This window comes from Muscardinus avellanarius (assembly GCF_963383645.1).
Source record: "Muscardinus avellanarius genome assembly, chromosome: 4".
NCBI lineage: Eukaryota > Metazoa > Chordata > Mammalia > Rodentia > Gliridae > Muscardinus > Muscardinus avellanarius.
In genome coordinates, this window is record NC_137789.1 from 63,943,448 (window position 1) to 63,970,018 (window position 26,571).

General features: G+C 36.2%; 1 protein-coding gene across 2 annotated transcripts in view; it reads left to right on the top strand.

Annotated features, from left to right (window-relative positions):
• The window catches only part of STAU2 (staufen double-stranded RNA binding protein 2), a gene marked incomplete at its 3' end in the record, with an annotated part of 268,811 nt that overhangs the window by 72,764 nt on the left and 169,476 nt on the right, over positions 1–26,571 (top strand). For both annotated transcript variants that reach the window (XM_080695005.1, XM_080695006.1), the window contains exons 4-7: positions 8,902–9,058; positions 10,240–10,347; positions 14,293–14,505; positions 19,487–19,624. In XM_080695005.1, coding sequence (XP_080551131.1) covers positions 8,902–9,058; positions 10,240–10,347; positions 14,293–14,505; positions 19,487–19,624 — 616 coding nt within the window. The remainder of the gene's footprint in view (positions 1–8,901; positions 9,059–10,239; positions 10,348–14,292; positions 14,506–19,486; positions 19,625–26,571) is intronic.

Sequence of the window (26,571 nt, forward strand, 5' to 3'; positions counted from 1 at the left end):
CTAGCTAATACCTCTATTCTTCAGTTTCCTTATTTGAAAGTGTAGTTGCACTTTTGTAGAAGTTGAATGAGATTAGTATCTAAAGGATTAGCATAGTGTCTGGCACATACCAAGTGCTTTGTACGTTTTTGCCATAATTATGATAATGGTGAGGACAATGATGAGTTATTTAGCTCTCTACTTAGCGAAGGGGCAAGGAGAGGTCATGCTGGACCGAGTGCAGTACTGAAGGTGTTGGTTGTGTTGATGGCACGGGGCTCTGTTAACCCTCTCTGAAGGTGCTAGTTGTGACAGTGGCGGGTACAAGTACTTTCTTCTTTTGGCTCATATTCTAAATCCTATAGATCATTTAACTAACTTGCCAAATTGAATTTTGATCACAGATTTACCTTTGTTTGAATAGAAACTGCACTTGCTGTAGTTAAATATTTTTTTCTGTTTTTACCCCAGTGAAAACAATTATTTTTTAAAAAACCAAAATCATGAAATAAAAGAATGCCATTTATAAACTTTTGCATCAAAACACCTTACCCCAATTTTTATTTCCTGTTTTCTCATACTTTTTCCTGGGTGTTTAAAACATAGTTAAAACTAGGCGTGGTGGCACACTCTTGTAATCCCAGTACTTGAGAGGCTGAAACAGGAAGATTGTGCAGGTTCGAAGCCAGCCTCAGCTACTTAGTGAGGCTCTCAGCAATTTAGTGAGATCCTGTTTCCAAATAAAATAGAAAATAGGTCTGGGAGTGTAGCCCGAAGGTGGAAGGCCCCTGAGTTCCATCTCCAGCACCACAAGAAAAATAAATAAGTAAATCAATAAATAACATAGTTACAATAATTCTACAGATAGAACAGAAATCTTTAAAGTTCTTTTAAAATTTATTTTCAGCTCACCTGTCAATCTTTTGTAATCATTCCTAATATTTGAAATTCCACAAGAATGAACACTTAGATCCCATAAAAGATATATTTTCAAAATTTATAGATATGAAGAGAGAAGGAACTGAATATTTAAACATTATATATATATACATACATTATATATGTACATATATACACACAAGTTTGAAAATGTGCCAAAGACTACTTTACAGCTTCATGATAAAACTAGTTATTTTTCTGTAGCAAGAGAAAAAATTTGGCTTAGCAGTGCCAAAAAGTATACAGAGAGTCAAGATAATGAATATGTCATTTGAATTCTAAGTTTTGGACCTTTTGAATTCTTTAACCATAGAGTCTACAAATATTTTACAGATAACTAAACTGAGATAGGAAGGTTAAGTAACATTTCTGTTTTCAGTCAGCATTAGAAATAAACACAGAGTCTAAAACCTCTCCCCCATTAGATCAGAAGATAACATCTTTATATATTTTAGGATATAAACCTGTAGAGGAGATATGAATGTTTAAGCTGTGTTAAGATTTATGAGTAATGCTATCAAATAAAATGAGGTAGTTATTTTTCAATTTTTAAAAGTTTTAACGTCATTTGGACTATGTCTTTCTCACCTTGTAAAGTGATACTCAGGAAAGTGGAGATGTTGGAGAATAGAGCAGTCATAGAATAATAGGGAGGACAAATGATCTTAGCTGTTTATAAAGATAATACAAAGTGAATTCAGAGAGAGGCATTAAATGAAGTAACTTTAAGGAGAATGGCAAAGATATGCTTTGTAGATATATGTCATTATAATTAACAGAAGTGTAAGACTTTTCCTTCACTTAAAAAAAAACCATATAAGGAATGCAAATCAAATATGTATCTGTTTTCCTTCCTTTCCTTCCTTCCTTTCTTTCTTTTCTTTCTTCCTTTCTGTATTGGGTATTGAACCTTGGGCATTCTACCTCTGAGCTACACCTCCAGCCCCATTTTCTTTTTAATTTTGAAATAGGGTCTTGCTTAGTTGCTGAGGGACTTGCTAAGTTGCTGAGGCTACCTTCGAACCTGAGATCTTCCTGTAGTAGTCTGCCAAGTACTGGGATTATAGGTGTATGCCACTGTGCCAGCTTGGAATATTTGGGGTGTTTGTGTGTGTGTGTGTGTGTGTGTGTGTGTGTGTGTACTTTTATTTGTGCATTGTAGTTTTACACCATAAAGTAGTTCAGAGTGATAGAGACATACATGCACAAAGCACTTGGTGATCCTGTCCCTGACTCCTTCCCTAATACTTTCCCTTCCCCATACATGGTATTGAGATTGTCTTTGGTAATTTCATGTGTGTACATAACGTCAGTGTGTGTCTTTCATTGATTCTTCCTCTCCGACTACTACCCCCCTAGTCTCCCCACCATCGCTTCCCTGGAGTTTCTCCTCCTCTATCTGAAGTCCTTCTTGATTCCAATTACTTTCTAGCTTTTTTCATGAGAGAAAACATATGACCTTTCACTCTCTATGACTGGCTAATCTGACTTAACATAATATTCTCCAGGTCCATCCATTTTCCTGAAATGACATAATTTTGTTCTTTTTTATTGTTGAGTAGAATTCTATTATATGGACAGCTCATAATTTCGTAATCTTTTCATCTGTCAGTAGACACCTAGGTTGCTTCCATAATTTGGCTATTGTGCTGTTACAAATATGGATATGAATGTATCACTATAGTATTCTGATTTCACTCTCTTTGGAAAGCTATCCAGAAGTGGGATAGCTGGATCATATGGTGGATCCATTCCCAGTTTTCTTTTCTTTTCTTTCTTTTTTTTTTTTTTCATTCCCAGTTTTCTGAGGAATCTCTACACTGATCTTCAGAGTGGCTGAACTAATTTGCAATCCTTCCAACAGTGTCTAAGAATCTCAGCTTCCCCACATCCTTGCCAGACTTGGAGTATGCATGGTCACCAGGGCAACCTAGGATTTTCATTCTGTTCTGAGACTCTGATTAAGCCTATCAAGGTTGGAGCATGGGAATTTGCATGTTTAACTAGCACCAAAGATGATTCTGATGAAAGTGGAATCAAACTTTAGAGGTGTGGGTGGGAAAAGCCATTTGACTCTCACATAACATGCAACGGTTTTCCAAGGATCCTCTTTGGATAGTAATCACTATTGGTGCCAAAATACTAATGAAGACAAATTATTCAAGAATAGATGGCTAATTTATTAAATATATACAGATTTGTAGAAGTAGATACATCACTTATCCTAAATACCTTACAAAAAGTGAACTTAATTTTGGAAATAAAAGTACAAGAAGGGACTCTATTAGCTAGAACATATCAACCTTTAATGTTAATACACTTGGGGTGTTTTTTTAACAAAGGAAATAAATATTTAGAGACAAGGCCCTAACACATCTGTTTGATGAAGCTTTCAACATCATCTCTTTTGTTACCCAATCTGGATGCCATTAATCAGAGTGCTCTGGTTAATCTTAATTGTCATGAAGCTGTGCAGAGATGTGATATACAAGGTATTTAAACCATGTGGGGCATATTATTAAGAACCATTGTTAAGTAAGAGGATGAAGTGAAATTGGAATGAAACAAGTCAGGCATCCAGTTTTGGTATTTCCTGTTGTTAGTGCTACAGTATTTTACTTTTTATGTTAAAAATGCAACATACTTAATTTTCCCTCTGATATTTATGTGATATGATTTATATATACATATATATCAACATGTGCGCACATATGCATACATAGAATCATATTTGATGACTAAAAAGGAAGAGGCCCTGAGGGCTCTTTAGTGTGCAATTAATATTTTGGTCAGAAAATCAGCAGATTGTTTCAGTATGGTTATGTGTTATGACATCATATTCCAGTAAAGTTATAATGAACAGAAATTTTGTTTGTCTCTGTGGCAAACCAAAATGAGTTTTGTAATTGTCAGCAGGCCTCCGTGATTATAGTGGCGCCCACTCCCTCTACCGTAGTTAAAGGTTTGTTAGCATTCCAGTTGTGGACCTCTATTTTCAGAAGTTTATAATTAATTGTAAACATTTGCTCTATGGTAAAAGCTTGCCATGAAAGATCAGTTCAGGAGTAAATTTCAGATTTCACATTATCTATTTTAAGGTTTTATAAAGCTAGTTAAATATGCATAAAATTATGTGGAGGTGGGAAAACTGAATTTTGTAGGATACAAAGTGAAAGAAATCTGCAATATTCATATTAACCTCTCCAAATTTGTATATTAACAGGATCTAAAATAAAATAAGTAATAAGATTGTGTACTTCAACACCCTATTTAGTTATTGGAATCAAAGAAAAAAGACTGTGCCTTTTAGTCTTTCAATGTTAAAAATAGTCTTCTACTTTAATTGAAATTTTCCTGCATCTTTTTTATATTTCTAATTAAAAGTGGTAATGTATGACTTTATAACAAAAGCATATTCAAAGCACTTTATCTGAAAACAAATTAGGAAAGAACTATAGGTCAAGAAAATTGATTTTAAGTTTAAAGCAGCAACTTTATTTTTTCATACTTTTTTCATTCAATTTTTTAATACTTTGTATTTCTCCATTGTATTCGACGTTGTTGATTTTTCCCTTTCTCTGACATTGTATTGTAATTTTTTATCCTAATTCTGACCTCTCTTATCTCCTTCATTGCTGTCTCTTGTTTCCCTTGCACTTTGATGATAGATTATCAATCAGATCCCAGCCTTAGGGCTTTTGTTGTTGTTCTTTTACACTTACCCTTTCTAGGTGTTTATCCACTTTGTATGGTCTTATTATTGCCTCACTAATCTGCCTTTTGGTAACCAATGTACTTCTCTAGTCCTTTACCTTTTGTAAATGTTCATTGATTAGCTCCGTCTGCCCAGTTAAGTCTTACACCATAAGCTCTGTTCAATGTATCTCAGACTGTCTCTAAAGCACCACTACTTGGATGTTTAATAATTTTTGCAATCTCAAATTGGGGATGTAGCTCAGTGGTAGAATCCTTGCTTAGCATGAACAAGGCCCTGAGTTGGACCCCTAGCACTGCAAAATAACAATATAGTAGGGCCGCAACTGGACTTCTTTTTGTTTGGAAATATTAGCCACCAGTGAAATGATTTTTAACTTTTCATCTTATAATTGCAAATCCACCATTCCATCAGTTCTATTAATTTTGCTAAATTCCTTAATTCACTGGTTATATTTATCAGTTTTCATTTTACTTGGCTTACGAGTAGCATTAATTATAATCAGTTCTTTCTCCATGGTAAACTTTTTCTCCATTTGTCTTTCAGGGAGGATACCATGTTCCTTCCTCTATCACTCTCTCAGAGAGTTCTCATTGTCTTATGGCATTAATATCATATCTATATTGATGATTTTCAAATTTATTTCCACTGTAGACCTCTTTCCTAGAGTTCAGCCTCATAAGTCTTATTGTCCACTTGACATCTCCACTTGCATGTTTAATAATTTAACATCTCCAAAACAGAGCTCCAAAACTTACCCCCCAGCAAAATCATTCCTGTTGCAGTTTTTTAATATCTCAATAAGTGGGTACTTCATCTTCCAGTTGCTTAGTTCCAAAACCCTGGGGTCATTCTTGACTCCTGTCTCATTTCCCATAGCCAGTCCTTAGTTAAACCCATTTTTATTCTTTTGATCCAGAATCTAGTGACTTCTCATCATGTCTACTGCTTGCGAGTTCAGGCCACCATCACCTTTCCCTGGTTCATCTCATTAGCCTCCTACTATTTAGTAGGAGTTCTACTCTTCACTTCTACTCTATTTTCCTACAGTTTATCTTCAACATAATAGATGATTCCAAAACTCTTATTGTAATACTTTTCTCCTTAGAATTACTGGCCATTTCACTCAAAGTGAAAGAGTCTTACAGTGATTTCTAGGGAAGGCCCTGTGGGATTTTCACTTCTGATTTCCTGACTCTCTTACCCTCACCCCAGAGGCCTAGTGGACAGACCTCCTTTGAACCCTGTGAACATGAATGGCATGCCCCTGCCTCATGGCCTTTGTCCTTTGGGTTCTTTCTGCCTTAGTGCACTGTCCAAAGCCTGAATGGTTTGTGGCCTTGCTTGTTGTCTGTCTTTACACAGTTGTCAGTTTCTCAACGGAAACTTACTTGGCCACCCTTTCTAAAACTCACCTGCCTCATACTTTTGAACTCTCCTTACTTTTTTCTTACATAATCTTTAATGTATTAGATATTCTACACATTTATTTATTGTCTCTCTCTTCTAATTCATTGTCTCTCTCTTCTAATGTGTTTGTTTACTGCCATAGCCTCTTGTCATTTAGAAGGCATTCCATAGAAAGAAATTGATGAATTAATGGGTTTATTGCATGTTCTTAATTTTTCTTTTAATTTCCTCTAGATATGCTCTTTCAGTCTTTTTTATACCCACATGCCTGCATTATTGTAGTTTTCTAGTCAACACTTTGCTCACTCAGTCTCATTAAACACAAACCTGCTGAAACTTTTTACCTCATACTTTCACTTTTTTAAAACTTTTTACTTTATTATACTTTCTGCTTGCCTTGCCAAGTGATATAAACTCCTGCTCAGCATCACCAATCGTCAGAGAAATACAAATCAAAACCACAATGAGATACCATCTTACTCTATTTAGAATTGCTGTTGTAAAAAATGTAATAAAGATCAATGCCGACCAGAGGCACAGCATGGGCTACTCATACACATGAGCATGGTGGGAATGTATATATACATTCCCAATATACAGCATGGTGGGAATGTATATTAGGACAGCCATTATGGGAAACAGTATGGAGGTTCCTCAAAAAAACTAGAAATAGAAGCCCATGTGATCCAGCAATCCTACTATTGGATATATAGCCAGAGTAATTGAAACCAGCCTGTTGAAGAGACATCTGTACTCTAATGTTTATTGTGGCACTATTTTCAATAGATAACATTTGGAGCCAAGCATGGTCCCTCACACCTTTCATCCCAGTACTTGGGAGGCTGAGACAGGGGAATCCCAGGTTCAAGAACAGGTTCAGAAACTTCTTGAAACCCTGTTTCACAATTAAAACTAAAAAGTGCTGGTTTATAGCTGGGAGGTAGACTGTTTCTAGGTTCAATCCCCAGTACCCAAAAAAAAAAAAAAAAAAAGGAACCAACCTAAGAGTCCATCAATGAATATATGGATAAAGTAAATGTGTGTATGTGTGTTTGTGTGTGTACAAATATAATAGAATGTTATTCATCTATAAAAAAGAATAAAACTATAACGTACAGCAACATGGATAGAATTGGAGGGCATTATATTAAGTGAAATAAGTCAGGCATAAGAAAAAAAAAACTACTACACATTCTTATATTTGGAAGCTAAAAATTTGATCTCAAAGAAGTATAGAGAATAGTTGTTACCAGAACCTGGAAGGTATTAAGAGGGGAGGGATGGAGAGAGGATGGTCAGTGGGGTTGAGCTGGATATAGGAGTAACTTTTAATGTTCTGTATAGCATAGTAGGGTATAGGTTAACAACAGTTAATTGAATGTTTCAAAATAGAGAGGGGTGGTTTTTTTTTTTCCAGAGACAAAGGACTTTATTACAGCAACAGCAGCAGCCTGAGTAATAGTACTCTCTTTTGTCTGCTTTTCCCCATTTTTTTGTACTTTTACAAAAAAGTATGGTACATTGTAGTCTCACATCATATGTAGTTCATAGAATACATGCATACAGTACCTGGTGAACTTTTCCCTGGCTCCCTCCCCCTCCCCCTTCCCTGCACATGAAATTGAGATTGGTGTTGGTGTTCTCACACATACACATAATGTCAGTGGAAGTGTTTCCTTCACTGATTCTTCTCTTTCCTTCCTCCCACCCTCTGCTAGACCACCTCCCTTGCTCCTCTGGGGTTTCTTCTCCATTATTTAAAGTCTCTCTTGCCTCCTAGTTACTTCTTAGCTTTAGCATATGAGTGAAAACATATGACCCTTTACCACTGTGACTGGCTAATTTCACTTAGCATAATGTTCTCTAGGTCAGTGCAGTACTTTTGGTAGAATTGTAAATGAGTGCAGCCTCTATGGAGATCATTGTGGAGATTTCTCAGAAAACTGGGAATGGATTCACCATATGATGTAGCTATACCACTCCTGGGTATCTTTCCAAAGACACTGAAATCAGTTGTCATACGTGCATGTCCATGTTCATAGCGGCACAATTCACAACAGCCAAATTATGGAACCAACCTAAATGTCCATCAACAGATGAATGGATTGCAAAATGATGGGATATATGTACAATGGAATTCTATTCAGAAATAAGGAGCAAAATTATGTCATTTACAGGAAAATAGAAAGGGTTTTAAATGTTCCCAACACAAAGAAATTATATGTCTGAGGTGATGCATATGCCTATTACTCTAATCTGATCTTTATATGTTGTGTACATGTATTTAAAAATCACAGTGTACCCAATAAAAATGTTCAGTTACCATGTGTCACACTAAAAATATATTTAAAAAGAATTGGCATAAACTATTCTTTCTTATGCTGATATTGATCTCATTAGTTTTTATCTTACTAAGACCATTTCTCTACTCCCACATTTCTGGTGATGGCTATCTTCTACTAAAAGCACAGTAATCTGCACTTGTCATCAGCTGGGTCACCTGTCTCCAGCTTCTGTCATTGCTTCCATCCTCAGCACTCGTCTATTTGCCTCACACCAAAATCTGATTGAAAATTTACCAGGAAGTCTTCTATAATATAATTAAATAATTTTTACCACATTAATTTATGTTTAATGTTGTACTCCATGTATACTTTTATATGGTGGTCAGTATACACTGCTATCTCTAGATAGACTGACTCACATTGTATCTTTCATAAAGTTAAAACTTTATTGGGGCCAGTAAGAGGACATAGTCCATAGCACAGCTGGTAATATTTGAAATGAAGCAAATCTTATTAATGATCATAGAATGGTTTTATTGAGTTAACATTAATGTTTTTGTTTTCTTATTTCAGGTATCACTGCCCGATGCCCAAGATATTTTATGTTCAGCTTACTGTAGGAAATAATGAATTTTTTGGTGAAGGAAAGACTCGACAAGCTGCAAGACATAATGCTGCAATGAAAGCCCTCCAAGCACTGCAGAATGAGCCCATCCCGGAAAAATCCCAGGTGTGGTGCTGCTGCACACAGCAGGCTCCCTCATGGATTTCTCCAGTGATGTTGGGGACCAGGCAAATAAATGCATTTTGTAGACAAAAGAAATAGTCTCTTCTGCTAGAAAAGAATATTAGAATGATAATCTGCCAAGACTTGCTACTCAGACTCCCTGTCTATTATGAGACGCACGCATTCCTTCCAGGGTGAACTTAGCTTTCAGAACTGACTCACCTCTGGAGTCCACTTTCCAGGCAACTCAGGATTTGGGGATGTGTGAACAAGGCTAAGAGATAAAATTCATTTGCCTTGTGTTCAATGTTACACTTATTGAGCATAGATTACATTGTGTTAACCTAGAATCAGAGCATTTGAAGTGGAGATCTTTATTGATTTTTGAGTCCTATTTACTTCATAAATGAGGGTATTGAGGCTGTTCTTGAATCATTTCGCCCATTCTTATCATTATAGCTACTTTCTCCATTGACCTTAAAGTTCCATCTCTAGCTTAGTATAGTTGTCTTCTTATGGGACTTCCCCACTGAGTTATTTAAACTCTATAGTTCAACCTTTGCAAGTAGCCCTTTCTCCTAATCTGTTAGTTCTTATTTGAGATTCCTTTTAATGGCATACTTTGGAGTTTTTCTGCATACATACTTTCAGTATAATTCCTAGCTGTTTGTCTGTTTCCTTTTACATCACAATCTCCTTGACAGCAGGAATCATATCTACCTCTAATACTTATACTGTGTTTAGCATATATGTGGCCCTCCAGAATATGTGTTAAACAGTGACTTAAGTGAATTAGTGCCAGTCCAGATGCAGCGCTCCAGTGTCCTGGTCTGCGTACTGTACTCTTCCTGTAACTTAGTCTTCCTAGATTATGTTAGAATACCCGTGTGGGAATCCTGTGGGAGCAAGATAGATAAAAAGGCTGGTGGGTAGAGATCTTAAACTCAAAAAAATATTTCCAAACTTAGTATTAAAGAAATGCTTCTACATCAAGTCAGAAAACTAAGAACTAAGTAATAGCCTGGCAACAAAGCTTGACTACTGCAGTCACTTGGAATCCACTGGATACAGACTTGGTTTACTGTTTCTTAATATATTCTCAGCTAGGCTCTTTGATTGTAGAATATAGATAAAGCTTGTTATCAAGTTAAGATTCAATGCTATGCTATTTTTTTGTGATTTAGAATGGTGAATCAGGAAAAGAACTGGATGATGACAAAGATGCAAACAAGTCTGAGATCAGCTTAGTTTTTGAAATTGCTCTCAAGCGAAATATGCCCGTCAGTTTTGAGGTATGTGTTCATTAGAGGTCTTGCAATTTTTCTTTCAACTTTGGTGTTTGTTTTTTTTAATTTTTGTGGTACTAGGGATTGAACCCAGGGGCATTCTACCTCCAAGATATACTCCAGCCATATTTTTATTTTTTTATTTTTGAAACAGATTCTCACTAAGTTGCTAAGGGCCTCAATAATATCTGAGACTGGCCACAAATCTGTGATCCTCCTGTCTCAGCCTCCCAAGAAGTGAGATTACAAGCATGTACCACTACACCCAGCTAATTCTGGTTATTTTAAAAAAAATTAACCGGTGTGCTAGAATCCTGCAACATTTCTGTGCTTCCTTATGTTCATGCTACCATGAAATGATATAGGCCCTGGGAAAATAGAAATTATAATAATATCATAGGTTCCTGATGATCTCTGCCTTTCTGTAGTAATCCAATCTACATATATTTCAGTTTTTAAAATAAAATCTTTTTCGGTACAAAATAATTTGTAGTACTCTATAGGACTTGGTGTTTTAAATGAGGTAAAAATTTATATCATTTTGATCCTGTTTAATCCAAGTTAATACTTAATGACATATTTATGTTAATATCCAATTTCTTTTAATTGTGTGGAAGCCAAAATATGTTTAACTTTTCCTTGTGGGTCGGTGCTGGGAATTGAACATGGATCTCAGCATGGTAAGCATGTGCATTATCACTGAGCTCTATTCTCAACCCCCAAAATATGCTTAACTTTACTTATTTATTTATTTTTGAGGGTCTGGGGATGGAACCCAGGGGCATTTGACCTCCGAGCTACACCCTCTGCCCTTGCTTAACTTTAATTGACAAATCACCAAGCAGTAACGAAGCAGCTCTCTACTACTGGATATAGATGTCACAGACTTACTAAGTTATATAAAATTTAAAAGAACACTTTAAAAATAGTTATTATAATACCTTCCTATTAAGATGTGCCTGCTATTGCCCCTCACATCTGGAAAGTGTACAACACCAGCAAGTAAGCTGAGGCAGTTGTGGAGAATCCTTCAAGCCATACACGTTCCCCTGGGAGAAAGCTCTTGCCTGTTCTTAACATCTTTGACCTGCATCAAGAGATGGCTTTCTTCTTGGATACAATTCTGACGAGTTGGATTATCTCATTTTTTTTTGCCCATAGCAGATTTAAAACAGCAAAATGAGGAAGGCAGGGAGAGAATGTACTGGAGGGCCTTAGTCCCAGCAGGAAATGATAGGGAGAATGTGGAACACCTATAAAAAGAAACTGGTATATACTCAAAAGTTATTGGAATATAGGATTTTTAAAAAGCTACAGTGACTAGGAACAGACTCTTGAGAAGTTCTTGGAGACATCAGTATATTATAGTATGGAATGTTTGATGTTCATAATGGTGATCTAATATGAACAATAAGTAGTTAAATACTTGGTATTTTCTAGAAAATCATAAAACATTGACTTTTTTTTTAATTGAGAAGAATGTCTGTCCAAGTAGTTAAAAATAAACATTTTGCATTTAAACTACTAAATTTAAATTAATTGAAAAGTGTTTTATGATAAATTCTTTTTCTCCAATAATGTTGGATTGTTGAAATACTGTTGTTTTTATTCTGTTTCCTAATTGGTATCCAGTATTAGAAGACAAATTCTAATGTAATGTTAAGTGGCAAACCAAATAGAATATCTTCTGTATGTTAGAATTTTGAAGAAGGCTAAAGTTTTGAGTACTTAGGGTTTGGAAGGCATCTTTTCCCCCAAAGCCAGCATAGTTTAAAAGTAAGAACAGAGCTGGGCATGGTGGCACATGCCTGTAATCTCAGTGTTTGGGATGCTGAAAGAGGAGGATTACAGACCAGTCTCAACAATTTAGTGAAACCCCATTTCAAGATAAAAAAAAAATAGGCTGAGGGATTTAGCACGAAGATAAAAAACCCCTTTGTTCAATCCTCAGTCCCCCAAACCCCACCAAAACAAAGCCTTTAAAAATAAAAATAGGCCAGGCGTGGTGGCGCACGCTTGTAATCCCCGTGCTTGGGAGGCAGAGACAGGAGGATCGTGCAGGTTCGAAGCCAAACATGCTGGCTTATGAGACCCTGTTTCCAAAAATAAAAAAGTATAAAATAGGTCTTGGAATGTACCCCGGAGGTAGAAGGGCTTCCAGGAACCCCAGTACCACCAAAAAAATAAAAATAAAAATAAAAATAGATTAAGAACATTCATAGCCTACTATGATTCATAATTCAATTTATAATTCATGACTTTAGAAAGCTAGAAATTTTTATGATATATGAATGTACCTTTTTAAGATCATCTCACAGCCGGGCATGGTGGCGCATGCTTGTAATCCCAGTGCTTGTGAGGCTGAGACAGGAGGATCGCATAAGTTCGAAGTCAGCCTCAGCTACTTAGTGAGGCTCTCAGCAACTTAGACCCTGTTTCCAAATAAAGTATAAAAGATAGGTCTGTATCCCTGAGGTAGAAAAGCCCCTGGGTTCCACCCCCAGTACCTTACACACATAGAAACACACACACACACACACACACACACACACACACACACACACACGATCATCTGACATAAGTATTCCTCTCTGTTAAGCAGCTTTCATGGTCTCTGTCAACAAGAGTTTTATTTTTACCAATCCCTGTTTCCGAGAGGCTTCCATAAGCAGGATGTTTCCCAGGTTATAGACTACAGTAAGATGTTATCCTTGTCCTTGGGTAACTTATCCTGACAGAGGAGAAAATTAGACAGGTACATCATTACATACTAATTGTCACTGTACATGGCTTATCTAGTTATAGGATCTAATATGGTAGGTTTAATGTTCTTAATTTTGTGTACTTTAAGACATGGGGAAACCATAATTAGAATTGACATAGCCATACCACTCCTCTGTACTTTTCCAAAATAATTGAAGTTATAATACTATATTGATACATGCATACCCATGTTTATAGCAGTACAATTTACAATAAAAAATTATGGAACCAACCTAGGCATCCCTCAGCAGATGAATTTGTCATTAAAATGTGGTATATATGCACAGTAGATTTTATTCAGTCATAAAGACTCGCAACTAGAGAATAATACTATGCTAAGGAGATCAGCCAGTTTTAGAGTCAAGGATCATATGTTTCTCTCATTTGTGGTAGAGAAAAATAGGAAGCAAAAAGGGACTTCAGTCATATGAAGAGAGAGACCAGTAGGATAATGGAAGTGGCATGGGAGAAGGAGTTAGTGAGGGGAAAAATGAGGATTGAGGAAGGGTACAGTTCAAATAAGGTTCTTACGAGGTTTCACTGGCAATCTCATTAACAGGTATTGGGAGGGAGGAAAGGGGAATGGTGTGTGTGGATGTTATACAGGAGGAACTACACCAAGTGACATATGCATGTATATTTGTATCACATCAAATCTCACTATGATATATAATTGTTACACCAATAAAAGTGTTAAATTATGTTTTAAAATAAATAATTTTGACTATGAAGTTGATGTGTTTGTTTAGATTTGTTTGCTTTCAACTCCATTAAGCATCAGAAGTATAATAAATTATCACATTGGTGTCATACTTTTATAATAGCTTTTAAATACTGCAATTTTAGCATATTATTATTAACTTCAAAGCCAGCAGTGATTGCACACACTTGTAATCCAAGTACTGGGCAGCTGAGACAGGAGGATCACAGGTTTATAGCCAGCCTTAGCAACTTATTGAAGCCTTCTTGTAACTTAGTGAGACCCTGTTTCAAAAAAATAAATAAATAAATAAAATAGGGCTAGGGGTATAACTCAGAGGTATAACCTCTGGGTTCCATCCCTGTATCACAACAAAATAAAAATTCAATTATGATAAGAATATTGTAGATATTCTGTAAGAATTTTATTCTGTAAGAATACATCTCAAGTGTCTGCATCTTACTTAGTATTTTATTTGTACTAAATAGGTTATTAAGGAAAGTGGACCGCCACATATGAAGAGTTTTGTTACTCGGGTGTCAGTGGGAGAGTTCTCTGCAGAAGGAGAAGGAAATAGCAAAAAACTCTCCAAGAAGCGTGCTGCAACCACTGTTTTACAGGAGCTTAAAAAACTTCCACCTCTTCCTGTGGTAGAAAAGCCAAAACTATTTTTTAAAAAACGCCCTAAAACAATAGTAAAGGTAAGTATATACTTATGAAGATCAGCTAGTTTTACTAGATAAGTAGCCATGTACAATATTTAGGTCAGTGCTGGCACATATATGAGATGGTGGTCCCATAAAGTAATGGAGCAGAAATATTCCAAGCATTGTACATCTTTATGTTTAAATACATAATAATTAGCATTATTTATTAGTTAATAAATAATAATTAGTTTGCCTACAGTATTCAATAAGTAATGTGCTGCACAGGTTTGTAGGCTGGGAACAATAGGCAAGGTGTACAGTAGGCTGTTCCAACTAGATTTGGATAAATACACTCTGTGATATTTGCACAAGGATGATGGCACCTAACGATGCATTTCTCAGTATGTCTCTATCATTAAGTGTTACATGACAATAAGATAGTGGTTATACATGCAAGTTTTTAAGATCGGTCCATGAACCCATGGACCATATATAGTCCTGGAATCAGGGAAGGGTATATGACTATAAATTAGTGACAGTTCTGTTTTGTTTTTAAACAATTATTTATATTTATTTATCAAAATTATTATAATACTTTAGGTTTTTATAATTTATTATGGCTTACAAAGGATTTTCCCATTTATGTCTCCTTTGGTATAATCCTTATCATAATTGTGTAAGGTACATGATATTATCTCTCATTTTACAAATAAGGTTTAACAAAACATATTCAAAGAATTTGCTCATTTTTTTTTTCAGCTATCATGGGGTACAGCCTGAATTGCTCTGGTTTCTAACCCACTGCTTTTTCTGCAACAACACTGTTATGTAGTAACTTTCTAGGATATTAAGATATGGTAACAATGTAGAGTAATAGTTATATGAATTCCATTAACAGGAATGACAGCAGCAGGTAGAAATTATAAAGCACTCTATATACCAAACCTTGTGTGCTTTACCACATTTAATCCCCATAGCAACCCTGTAAGGTTGATAACATTATTGTTGTTGTTATTACTGTTATTTATTTTTTGGAACTGGGGATTGAACCCAGGGGCATTCTACCTCTAAGCTACACCCCAGCCCTTTCTATATTTTACTTTGAAACAGAGTCTTGCTAAGTTGCTGAGGCTAGCCTCAAACATGCAATCCTGTCTTAATCTCCCAGGTACTGGGATTACAGATGTGTACCACCACGCTTGGCTTGGTGATATTATTTTTTTCCATTCATTAGTATACTTTGCCAAGGAAAACTATAGAATATATTGTTTTATAAGATATTGTTACTATTATTTTATTGGATAATATTTATATTATAAAGGAAAAAAGCAAAGGTCAGAAGAACAGGTGACTCAGCATTTAGTATAATACTGAGCCCCTGAATGCTTGATATTGTATGACTTAAATGGAGCTGGAGTTCTTTGTTTCTAGAGAAAGTCTTATCTTGCCAGCTTTGAGTTGCCAGCTCAGCCTCACTGGTTTAGTAGACTTGATTAGGCTCTACAAATCAAGGATCACAAACAGGAAACGTATTTAATCCTTGATGAATTTCTTTTGATTGTGCAGTGGCACAATTTAGATATTTTTATAGGTTATACCTTTCTACTTTTGCTTTTTAAAAAAATTATACACATGTACATAAATACTTGTTCTTTTAAATGAATACTGTTTGCATTGTTTCACTTAGAAGAAGATGTAATTTATGGAATCTCTGAAATGTTAAATATAAGGTAGACTAAAATGCAAGTAAATGCACTCATAAGGAGTCACAGTGGCTCTGGAGAAAACTGGTCTTCATTCACATGCTCTCAGGGAGAGCACGGGGAGGAGACAGGGCTATTAAGAGCGTGACCTTTGGAGCCAGTTTTGAATGTGCATCCCTGTGACTGAGCAAGCTACCTAACTTTCCTAATAGTACATGTTTTCATTTGTAAAGTGGGAGTAATAATTGTACTTGCTTCGTAAGATTGTTGTCTTAATTGAAGCAATGCACAGAATACATTGGTAATTAAGTACATATTGTTAATAATCTTAAATAAATATAATCTGAATAAACTAAGAATATTAAGTTATTATCCTAGAAAAAGATCTGTACATTTCCAAAGTGTATACTTCTAACTCTTGTTTTAACTATGGTTGTTTAAGAAAAGATTATTGTTAAAATGTAAAATTCAAAGTGGGAGAAACATTTTGAATTCTTAAAACTATTTGCTACTAGTATATAAGCTGCTTCTAATATAGAAGCACATGATTCTGAAACTTCTTCCTATCCATCATTCAGATCTCAGCTTAAACTTGACTTCTTTAGGGATGCCTTCTCTGATCCTCCTCCACTCCCAGACTAGGTTACCCCCCCCTGCATTTTTCCTTATATACATCATACTTGGAGTTACTTGTGCCATGTCTGTCTTATGTAAAATAAATCTTACTGATATCCTCTGAAATGTAAGGTTATTTTGAGAAGCAACATGTATGTATATAGTAAGTTGGGCTCTGTATACTTTTAAGTATATTTGTACTTTATGTTCATTAAGTGGCTCAGTTTGGAATAGTATCCTGATTTTTAGATTTGTTTTCTCACTTCTTTGTATGTCTTATACATCTATATTTAATAGAAATAAAGAAGACATCTGTGATGACTTGCCTTGATTTTATTTAAAAGAATAAAGTGATCACACTGTCTCATCATTCTCTTGCTCATTCTGTGATGCAGCTCTCATTCCCATAATGTAGACAGGGCCACTGGTGTGGAGAAACTTCTCAAGCTCCTGTAGCAGAGCCAGGTTTCAGATCTGATCACCTCTCACTTAAGTGTCATTTGAAACTGGTTAATTGTGAACATCTTTCAGATTTTAAAATTTACTGTATGAAGTTATAGCTTTTATAAGATTGTCCTTACTATTTTGTAGATGTTAGATGATAGATGATAGGTGATAATCTGAAATAACTTAATTCCTATGGAATAATTTAATTATCAGGGGGTGCTAGTAGTTAATTTCAATAAAAAAGAAATCAAGCAAATTCTTAGTGTTCACAAAATTCTATTTTTATCTAAATTGGATTTATGTGCTTATTTTTTGTCATTGGAATCAATACCGACAACCATTTCTTTGGCATTTAAAGATTTTCTTAGGAGAGTCAAATTAAACAGGAATAAAGACAGCACACCATTGGAAACACATATTTATTTGAGCATCTTTGTGTGCAAGGCACTCACCTAGTGTCAGACTTAAAACTTCTCTTTACCTTTTCATTGGGATCTCAATCTTAGACTTGCCAAATATCATCTGTATTTGCCTTCTCCCATCTTCTCTTCCTTGTTCCCTTTATAATTTGCTTAATTTTAACTCTGTATGTGAGTAGAACTAGAAACCCTTATTTCATCAAAATCTGACGATCCCTTGCACTCTTTCCCTCTCTCCACCTAACCATTGCAGTGGTGGAGTTTGAGTCTTTTCCTCCTACTCTTTTCCTAGGCTGCTCTTTTACTGCTAAGTGTTCAAGTCTGTCTTTAGATGGGTCCCGAGTACTTCTCAGTTCTCTATAGGCATTATTACTTCATAATTCATAGGCACTTCAGGCTCTGTCCAAAACTCATCATATTCCCTTCTAAGCCTTTCTCCCCCAGCATTCCTTATCTTAGTGTCTGGCATCCATTTGTTGAAACTAAAAGCTAGAAAGTCATTTTTAACTTCTCTCTTACCTCTTATATCCAATAAATCATCAAGTCCCACCAATTTCATTACCTAAATATTTCTTGAGTTGGTCCTTTCCATCCCTTCTGCCACCCTTCTGGTCTAACTCATAATGACCTTTTGCCTAAACTACTCAGGCAGGTTTGCCAGGCCTTCCTGCGATACTTTTGGCACCAAGTGATCTTTTTTTAAAAAAAGTATGATCTTTTGGAAACACCTGCCTAATCTTGCCAGGCCACTGCTTACAGCCTTTTAGTAGTTTTCTATTGCTCTTTGGATAAAGTCCAAAGTCCTAAACATGGTTTAAAAGAGCCTGAAGGATCTGACCTGGAGGCTGAACCTGCAGCACTGGGCTGGATATGACGATGACTCTGAGTGCCAGTAGCTATCAGGAAGGGCACAGTGGCTGTTAAGTAAGTTCATCATAACATGTGATCTGTAACATAATAGTTTTCTTTGTTTCTACTGCCTGTTTAACAAGAAATTTTCATCAGTGGAAGTAACATACCAGACCTTCATTTCCAGGAAAAACATGCAAAGAAAGTCCACATGCAAAAAGAACATTTGATTTATAAAGAATTTTTGTTAAGTCATGATACATGCATACTCCCATTCTTAACCAATTGGTACTGTTAGACATCTTAACTTTTGCTAAATTTTTGGGTGTGAAATAATATCCCACTGTGGCTTTCGTATGTATTTTCTATGTTCTGATGAGATTAACTTTTCATGTTTTTTTCCTTTTTTTTTTTTTTTGGTGGTACTGGGGTTCTTGGAAGCCCTTCAACCTCCGGGCTATACTCCCAGACCTATTTTTTTTATATTTTTATTTGGAAACAGGGTCTCCTAAGCCAGCGCACATGGCTGGCTTTGAACCTGTGTGATCCTCCTGTCTCTGCCTCCCAAACGTGGGGATTACAAGCGTGCATCACCATACCCGGGGTAAGAGTTTTAAAGGTATACTTTGAATCCTGGGTATCTTTTTTGAGTTATATATGCTATAGATATCTCCTCCCAGTTCATGGCTTATCTTCTAACATTCTTTTTGGTGAACAGAAGTTGGGAAGCAACTCTACTGTCCTGAAGTGTTTACTCAGTTTTTTTAAAGCATAGTTGGACCAACTTATCTATAGCAGTTCAGAACCCCAAGTCCCCTAGAAGCCTAGTTACAGATCCATTTTATAATTTCACTTTCTAAATCTTCATAAATGACTATCATTTATCTTCTCCACTCACAGTTCTGGAATATGGAGGTAGAGAGGAGAACCACTGATTCTTTAAAGATCCTGTAACAAGTTTTGTAAGCATATTTTGAAACTTTTTCTTAAATTATTTTTTAGGCTGGACCGGAATATGGTCAAGGAATGAACCCCATTAGCCGTCTGGCTCAAATTCAACAGGCCAAAAAGGAAAAGGAGCCAGATTATGTTTTGCTTTCAGAAAGAGGAATGCCTCGACGCCGAGAATTTGTGATGCAGGTATTTCTAACCTCTGAATTGAAAATTTCTAAAATGAATTGAAAAAATTTAGAAATCCCCAGGCTGGAACAGAGATGGTGGAAAAGACAAAGAACTGAGCGGCAGAAAGGAAAACTATGTTTATACTTAAAGTGCTCATTCTCTCCAGGATTGCCTATCAATTTGGTGGAAACATACAAGTGTCAAGGACGTGTCAGGATAGACAACATGAGATTTTGAGGGGCCTGGGAGGTCACACAAGTTATTCACCACAGAATTTATCTCTTAACTTTTCCTGTTACATTTTGTAGCTAGAGTCCGGGAACTACTAGGAATTGAAGACAAATGGAATTAGAAACAAAATTTAGAAGGATGGATGGAGTCGATGGAACAGGGCCAAAAGCATGAATTTGTGGGTTATCAGGAAAATTAGAGAGAGGGAGCTGGCTCACTAATCATAGTGGGGACTAAGGGACTCAGAATTGCTGAGGGAGCAGGCTGCTGCATCAAGCAGCCAAGAACACTAAGAATGCTGGCTAGCATATTGGCAGATGGGGGCTGGGAATGAGGTAATGCCTACAGTGCCCTCTTTCTTTGCAAATCCTACCTGTTCCTCTTTAATTGGCAATTCAGGTCTTAGTCTTGGAGAAGACTTGGTTTAAATTTTTTATTATTAAACTTTCAAACATATTTCAAACAAAGATAGAGAAAGGACTATATAGTGGACCTCAGGATGCTCATCACCCAGACACAACAGTTAAGTTTTGTTTTTTTGGGTTTTTTGGTACTAGGGATGGAACCCAGGGCATTCTACCTCTGAGCTACACCCCCCCCCCCAGCCCTATTTTTTTTATTCTTCATTATTTTGAAGCAGAGTTTCACAGAGTTACAAAGGGGCCTCAGTAAGTAGCTGAGGTTGTCCACGAAACGCAGTCCTCCTGTCTCAGCCTCCCAAATGCTGGGATTACAATTGTGTGCCACCATGCCCGGCCAGTTAAGATTTTTGCCATATTAGATTCAGGTATTTTTTCCTCTCTCCTTTTCTTTCTCCTTCTCTCCCGTTCCTGGAAGCATTTTAAAGCCAATTTTTAACCTAATTTCTAATTTCTGTCATTTTAGCTTTACATACTCCTCTAAAAAATATGGAAACTTTTCTTACATTGGACATGATTCATTATAGTTATCTAATACCCAGTCTATATTTGAATTTTCTTTATTGTTTGTTTGTTTTTTAATAATTAATTTATTTGTCAAAGAAACTTCTTTGTAGTCATACCCAAGGATTTTATCTTTCATAAAATAATCCAGATAAAATCAAGTTATTGATTATAAGTGCTGATATGTGGCAGACATTTTGACATTCAGATATAGTATCTCATAATGATTATTTTTAGTGCATAGCTAAGTTTTTCTTCCCTCTTAATATGTAATATTCTTATTTTTTCTCATAGTACTCAATATAGTGGTTTATAATAGGACCTGTATGAACATTTGCTATATATTTGTTGGCTGCTGTCTTAACTGAGCAGGCTTCTGTTGTAAATGCAGACTTACAATCTAGCTCTAGATACACCACTGCTATGACCCTAGATATCCACAGAGGGGGAAGAATTCTTCCATGGTTAATAAACATAGTATTGAGCCGGGCGTGGTGGCGCACGCTTATAATCCCCGCGCTTTAGGGGGCTGAGACAGGAAGATCGCGCAGATTCAAAGCCAGCCTCAGCTACTTAGTGAGGCTTTCAGCAACTTAGTGAGGCCCTGTTTCCAAATAAAATATAAAATAGGTTTGGGAGTATAGCCCGGAGGTAGAAAGCCTCTGGGTTCCACCCCCAGTACCACCAAAACAACAACAACAACAACAACCACCACCACCACCATAGTATTGTTCAAATGTCATTAGGACTCAGCACAGTGTTCTAGTATTTTCACTTGGTAGAATATATTAATCTTTTTTTTCTTTTACAGTCTAGGATATATTCTTTGGATTCCAAACATTGAAAAAAGTCACCTATTAGGGCTATAATCTGGTTTGGGCTTTATTAAACAATATTTTTTTCTATGGAGTCTATTGAATGCCCTTTTGAAAGAGAAACTTATTGAATACCCTTTTGAAAGAGTATCTTGGGCCAGCTTCCATTTTATGGGTATTCATAAACATTCTAGTCAAGTGGGGATATTTGGCTTTGCTCTTAAATGTTTTCACACTGAATTCATACTGCTTTTCCCCTCTGGAAGCCCCAGTGGATTCATTACAATATTGCAGCAACTTTATCAAAGTAAAGGGGTTTATGTCAACTCCCTAAGCAATGTTATCATATGTTATAATTGAATGTGAAAAGAAAACATCTAGAGATAATATGTGCTCCTCCCTCCCTCCCTTCCCCTCTCCCTCTTTTTCTTCTTCTCTTCCTTCCTTTCTTTTTGTCTTATGGTACTGGGAATTGAACCCAGAGGCATTCTACCTTCAAGCTACATCCCCAGCCTGTGTTTTTTTTTTTTTTTCCTGTCCTTATTTGGAAACAGGGTCTCACTAGGTTGCTGAAATCCTTGCTAAATTGAAAGCTGAGACTGACTTCAAACCTGCGATCCTCCTGTCTCTGCCTCCCAAGTTCTAGGATTACAGGCATGCAGGCATGCCCCATTATGCCTGCTGCTCATTTTTATGTATAACCAAAAGTGAGTTAGTTTGTATGTTATAAAATGAATTCAGTTACTTGTGCTGATTACTAGGTAAACAAAAGGAAATCTCACTAAAATTATTTAAGTAATTAGTTTCAAAGCAAATTTCTTTTCCTTTCCCTCTCCTCCCTTCCCTTCCTTTCCTTTCCTTTTCCTTTCCTTTTTCTTTTTTTTTAATGGTACTAGGGATTGAACCCAGGTGCATTCTGCTTCTGAGCTATACTCTCAGCTCTATTTTTTTTTTTTTTTTTAATTTTGAAACAGAGTCTCACTAAATTGCTGAGGCTGGCCGCCAACCTGTGATCCTTCTGTCTCAGACTCTGAAGTATTAGGATTACTAGACTCCCATGTACCACTCAGCCTAGCTAAAAGCAAATTTTTTGAAGTAAGTAAGTAGATCTCTTTTCTCTCCCCTTCCTGCCCTCTCTCTTTATTACTTTATTCCTGGAGAAGTGTTTTAATATTTCAAACATAAAACAATGGTAACTAATTTGCATATCAGCACATTATATTACTGTTGATATTAACTTTTCTACCTATAATTAAGTTCTCCAAGTTGTTGAAATATAGCAATCATGTTTCTGCAATTTTATTTTTGTCTCAGTGGAAGAAAATGAATTAAGTTTATGGTAAATGCTATTTCAGAACTATTTTTGTTTTCAGAGTTTTGAAGATTTAACTCAAGTATGAATTATTTGTTTAAAGACAGAAGTCTGGGCATCTTAAAATTACTGCATAATAAAATAATGGATTTGCTTTGTTGATAGAAATTAACATTTTAATGTAGAGATCTTATTTATAATACTTAGAAAATTTATGAGCTTTCTAGGAAGATGATTTATAGAATTTACTATATATACTTACTTGACTTAGAATGCAATGATATTTTGACTATTGTGTTTGTTGGCAAGGAATGAATATCTTTTAACAGTGCGAGCTTTTCATTAGTAACAAATTACTCTAGCATAACTATGTGCAGATTGTTTAGCTCTTCAATTATAAAAAATTTTGTGAGGCAAGGGGCTGGTGAGTGGGAAAATGATTCTGGGAAGCACCTGATCCAGAGGCAGTGAGTCTTGAAAGGTCAGGTGGAAATCCAGCAGACTAGCAGATGCAAAAACACTGTGAATGCAGCGATGGGAACAGCACTGCAGCCAAGTCCAAGAGTTGGCGTTTTGAGCCAGAGGCATAAAGCTAAGTAGGTAGATGAGCTTTAGGGAAAAAGCTGCAGAGTAATGGAATGAGACTGAGAGGGGTATGGATAGCATGTGAAATGAGTGAAAGCCTTTCTGCAGCCATTTATTGCTCAGTGATCTTTTGCTTCTTTTTATTTTGGCAAGTGTTGTGACCCTCAGAGCAGTACATGAAGCTCTGACAAATCTGAGCTAATCTGTTCACTAAACAATCATCCCAGCCGCAATGTAGAGGCTGGGGAAGCTGAGGAAGAAGCCAAGCACTGTTAAAAAAAAAAAAAAAAAAAGTTGCAACTCCTGCCAGGGAATTGAGCACATTGCGCACCTGGCCTGGTGTCGAGGTCGGGTTCAGGCAGACAGTGAGAGGGCAGTTGGGGTCCCAGCCCCCAGGATCTGCAGCTGCACTGAGGATCAGTGCCTCTCAGAACGAGTTGCACAGTTGTCCTCTTGTTGGCCATGAAGTACTTGTTTCTGGCTTTATAAGAAAACACAGTGAAAAACATCTCAGAAATTTGAACTGTGTAATTTATCATAGTTGTTATAGAAATTCTGTAATGAATACATTTTCAGTGTTTCATCTGCTACAAGACTGCCAATTAGCTTATCTTGACTAAATTTGTGTTGAAAGAGTGCATTTCTTTGTCATATCATTTGTATGTTTAAGTTTGTGTTTTATTAGTATTGTGTTATCTATATTCATTACCTTAAAAGTGGTTCACTGGAGCTTAAAAGTAGTAGTGGAAATAATAAAACAAATAAAATAATTGTGTAAGAATACATGGCCAGCAGTACTCAGGTATGGATACTGGATGGCAGTCTGTATGTTCTAGGATAGGGGAACAACCAGTGTTAGGATTTCAAGTAAGAGCCAAAAAAGAAAGTATGGTTAGCAGTATCATGCTATGTACACTCACACTGTATCATGTGTACATCCAATGCTAGTTTACCAATGTATTGTCATTGTGAAAGTTTGTGAAAGTTGGATGAAGCTGGTGAAGCTTTCTAATTATTTTATTTTATTTTTGTGTGGTACTGGGGGTGGAACCCAGAGGCTTTCTACCTCCGGACTATACTCCCAGACCTATTTTATATTTTATTTGGAAACAGGGTCTCACTAAGTTGCTGAGAGTCTCACTAAGCAGCTGAGGCTGGCTTCAAACCTGTGTGATCCTCCTGTCTCAGCCTCCCAAGTGCGGGGATTACAAGTGTGCGCCACCACGCCCGGCCTAATTATTTTTTAAACAAAGCACTGTGACATCTGGTAACACAATCAAACTTTTTCAAATATGGATTGTCTGTTTAGCTCTCTTGCTCATTTTTCTAGTGACTTTTTAAAAAATAAATTTATATATATGTGTGTGTATGTGTGTGGGGGGTGGGTACTGGGGATGGAACCCAGGGGCATTCTACCTCTGAGCTATACCTCCAGCCTTTTTTTTTTTTATTGCTTATTTTGAGACAGGATTTTACTGAGTTTCAAAGGGTCTCACTAAGTAGTAACTGAGGCTGTCCATGAACCACAATCCTCTTGTCTCAGCCTCCCAAGTGCTGGGATTACAAGTGTGCACACCAGACTATGAATTTATATTAAAAACAGTATTCTGGTTGTGATTAGTAATAGATGCCATTGGGGGAATCTGGGTAAAGTGAATACAAGATATCTGAATTATTTCTTATAACTTCATGTGGATTTATAGTTGTGTTTTAAAATTTTTCAATTACAATTGTATTTTTGAGGAGATAGTTATGTTTAACTTGACTTAAGCATTATACAATATATGCATGTTATCAAAACATCACACGGTATCCCATAATACATATGTAAACTTTAATGTTTTTATGTATCAAATAAATAAATTTTGGAAAGTCTTAAGAAATGAATTTATAGGAATCTGTAATATATTCTAAATGTGAGCTCTTTGCAGTTATATGACACTGCAAATATCTTCCCTGCATTTTAGAGTTGGGTGTAGTGGTGCATGCTTGTAATCCCAGTTGTTGGGAGGCTTAGACAGGAAGATTGTGGGTTTGTGGTCAGCTTCAGCAATTTAGTGAGACCCTGTATCAAAATAAAAGAATAAAATTAAGCAAGGGTTGTAGCTCAGAGGTAGAATAATGCCCCTGGGTTCAGTCCCCTGTGTGACACACAAACGTGTGCACACACACACATACACACACATGTGCTTTTTTAGAACAGAAGTAATTTTACTGCAGTTGAACTTATGTCTTTAAGTCAGCTCTGTAAGTCTAGATATTCAGATTAATAAGTGCTTCCACCTGGTTCTTCCCATATAGGATCTTAGCTGTTTTTAGCTTTTTGCATTACTATGCAAAATTTGGAATCAACATACCAAGTATTATAAACATATAGGTGGGGTTTTGATGGGAATTTGTAGCTAGTTTGAAAATAAATAATTTCATGGTATTACTGTCAGTTTCAACCCATGAACATGGCATATCATTCTATCAGAATTTTTGTAATTTTTCTCATTAATGCTTATTGATTTCGGCATTATATACCATAGGTATTTGATTTTCACTTAGTGTAAGTGATATCTTTTAATATTTTTCATTTTCTTTTCTTTCTTCTTTTTTTGTGGTACTGGGGTTGGAACCCAGGAGCATTCTATCTCTGAGCCACACCACCTCCCTGTTTTATTTATTTTTATTTAGTTAATTTATTTATTTATTGTGGTACCAGGGGTGGAACCCAGGGGCATTATACCTCTGAGCTACACCCACAGGTCTATTTTTTAGTCTTTTTATTTTTTTATTTTTTCACTGGTATATTTATTTTTTATTTTTATGTGGATCATATTGGAAAAGGCAGACATTCCTACAGTACTTATTGCCCTGTCTCCCCAACCCCCGCTACCCTTTTCCTCCCTCCCAACAGTGAGTGTCCCGGTTGACCATGCTACATTCACACTTATGTATATATTTGAATGTAGCTTCTCCATTAACCAACCGCAGCCTTCTTCCTTTCCAACTCTTCCTTTCTAGCTTTGCTGAGGTTTCCCTTCCGTTATCTGGCGTCCTTTTGATATCCCTAATACTCCCTAGTTTGGGCATATTAGAGAAAACATATGTTCC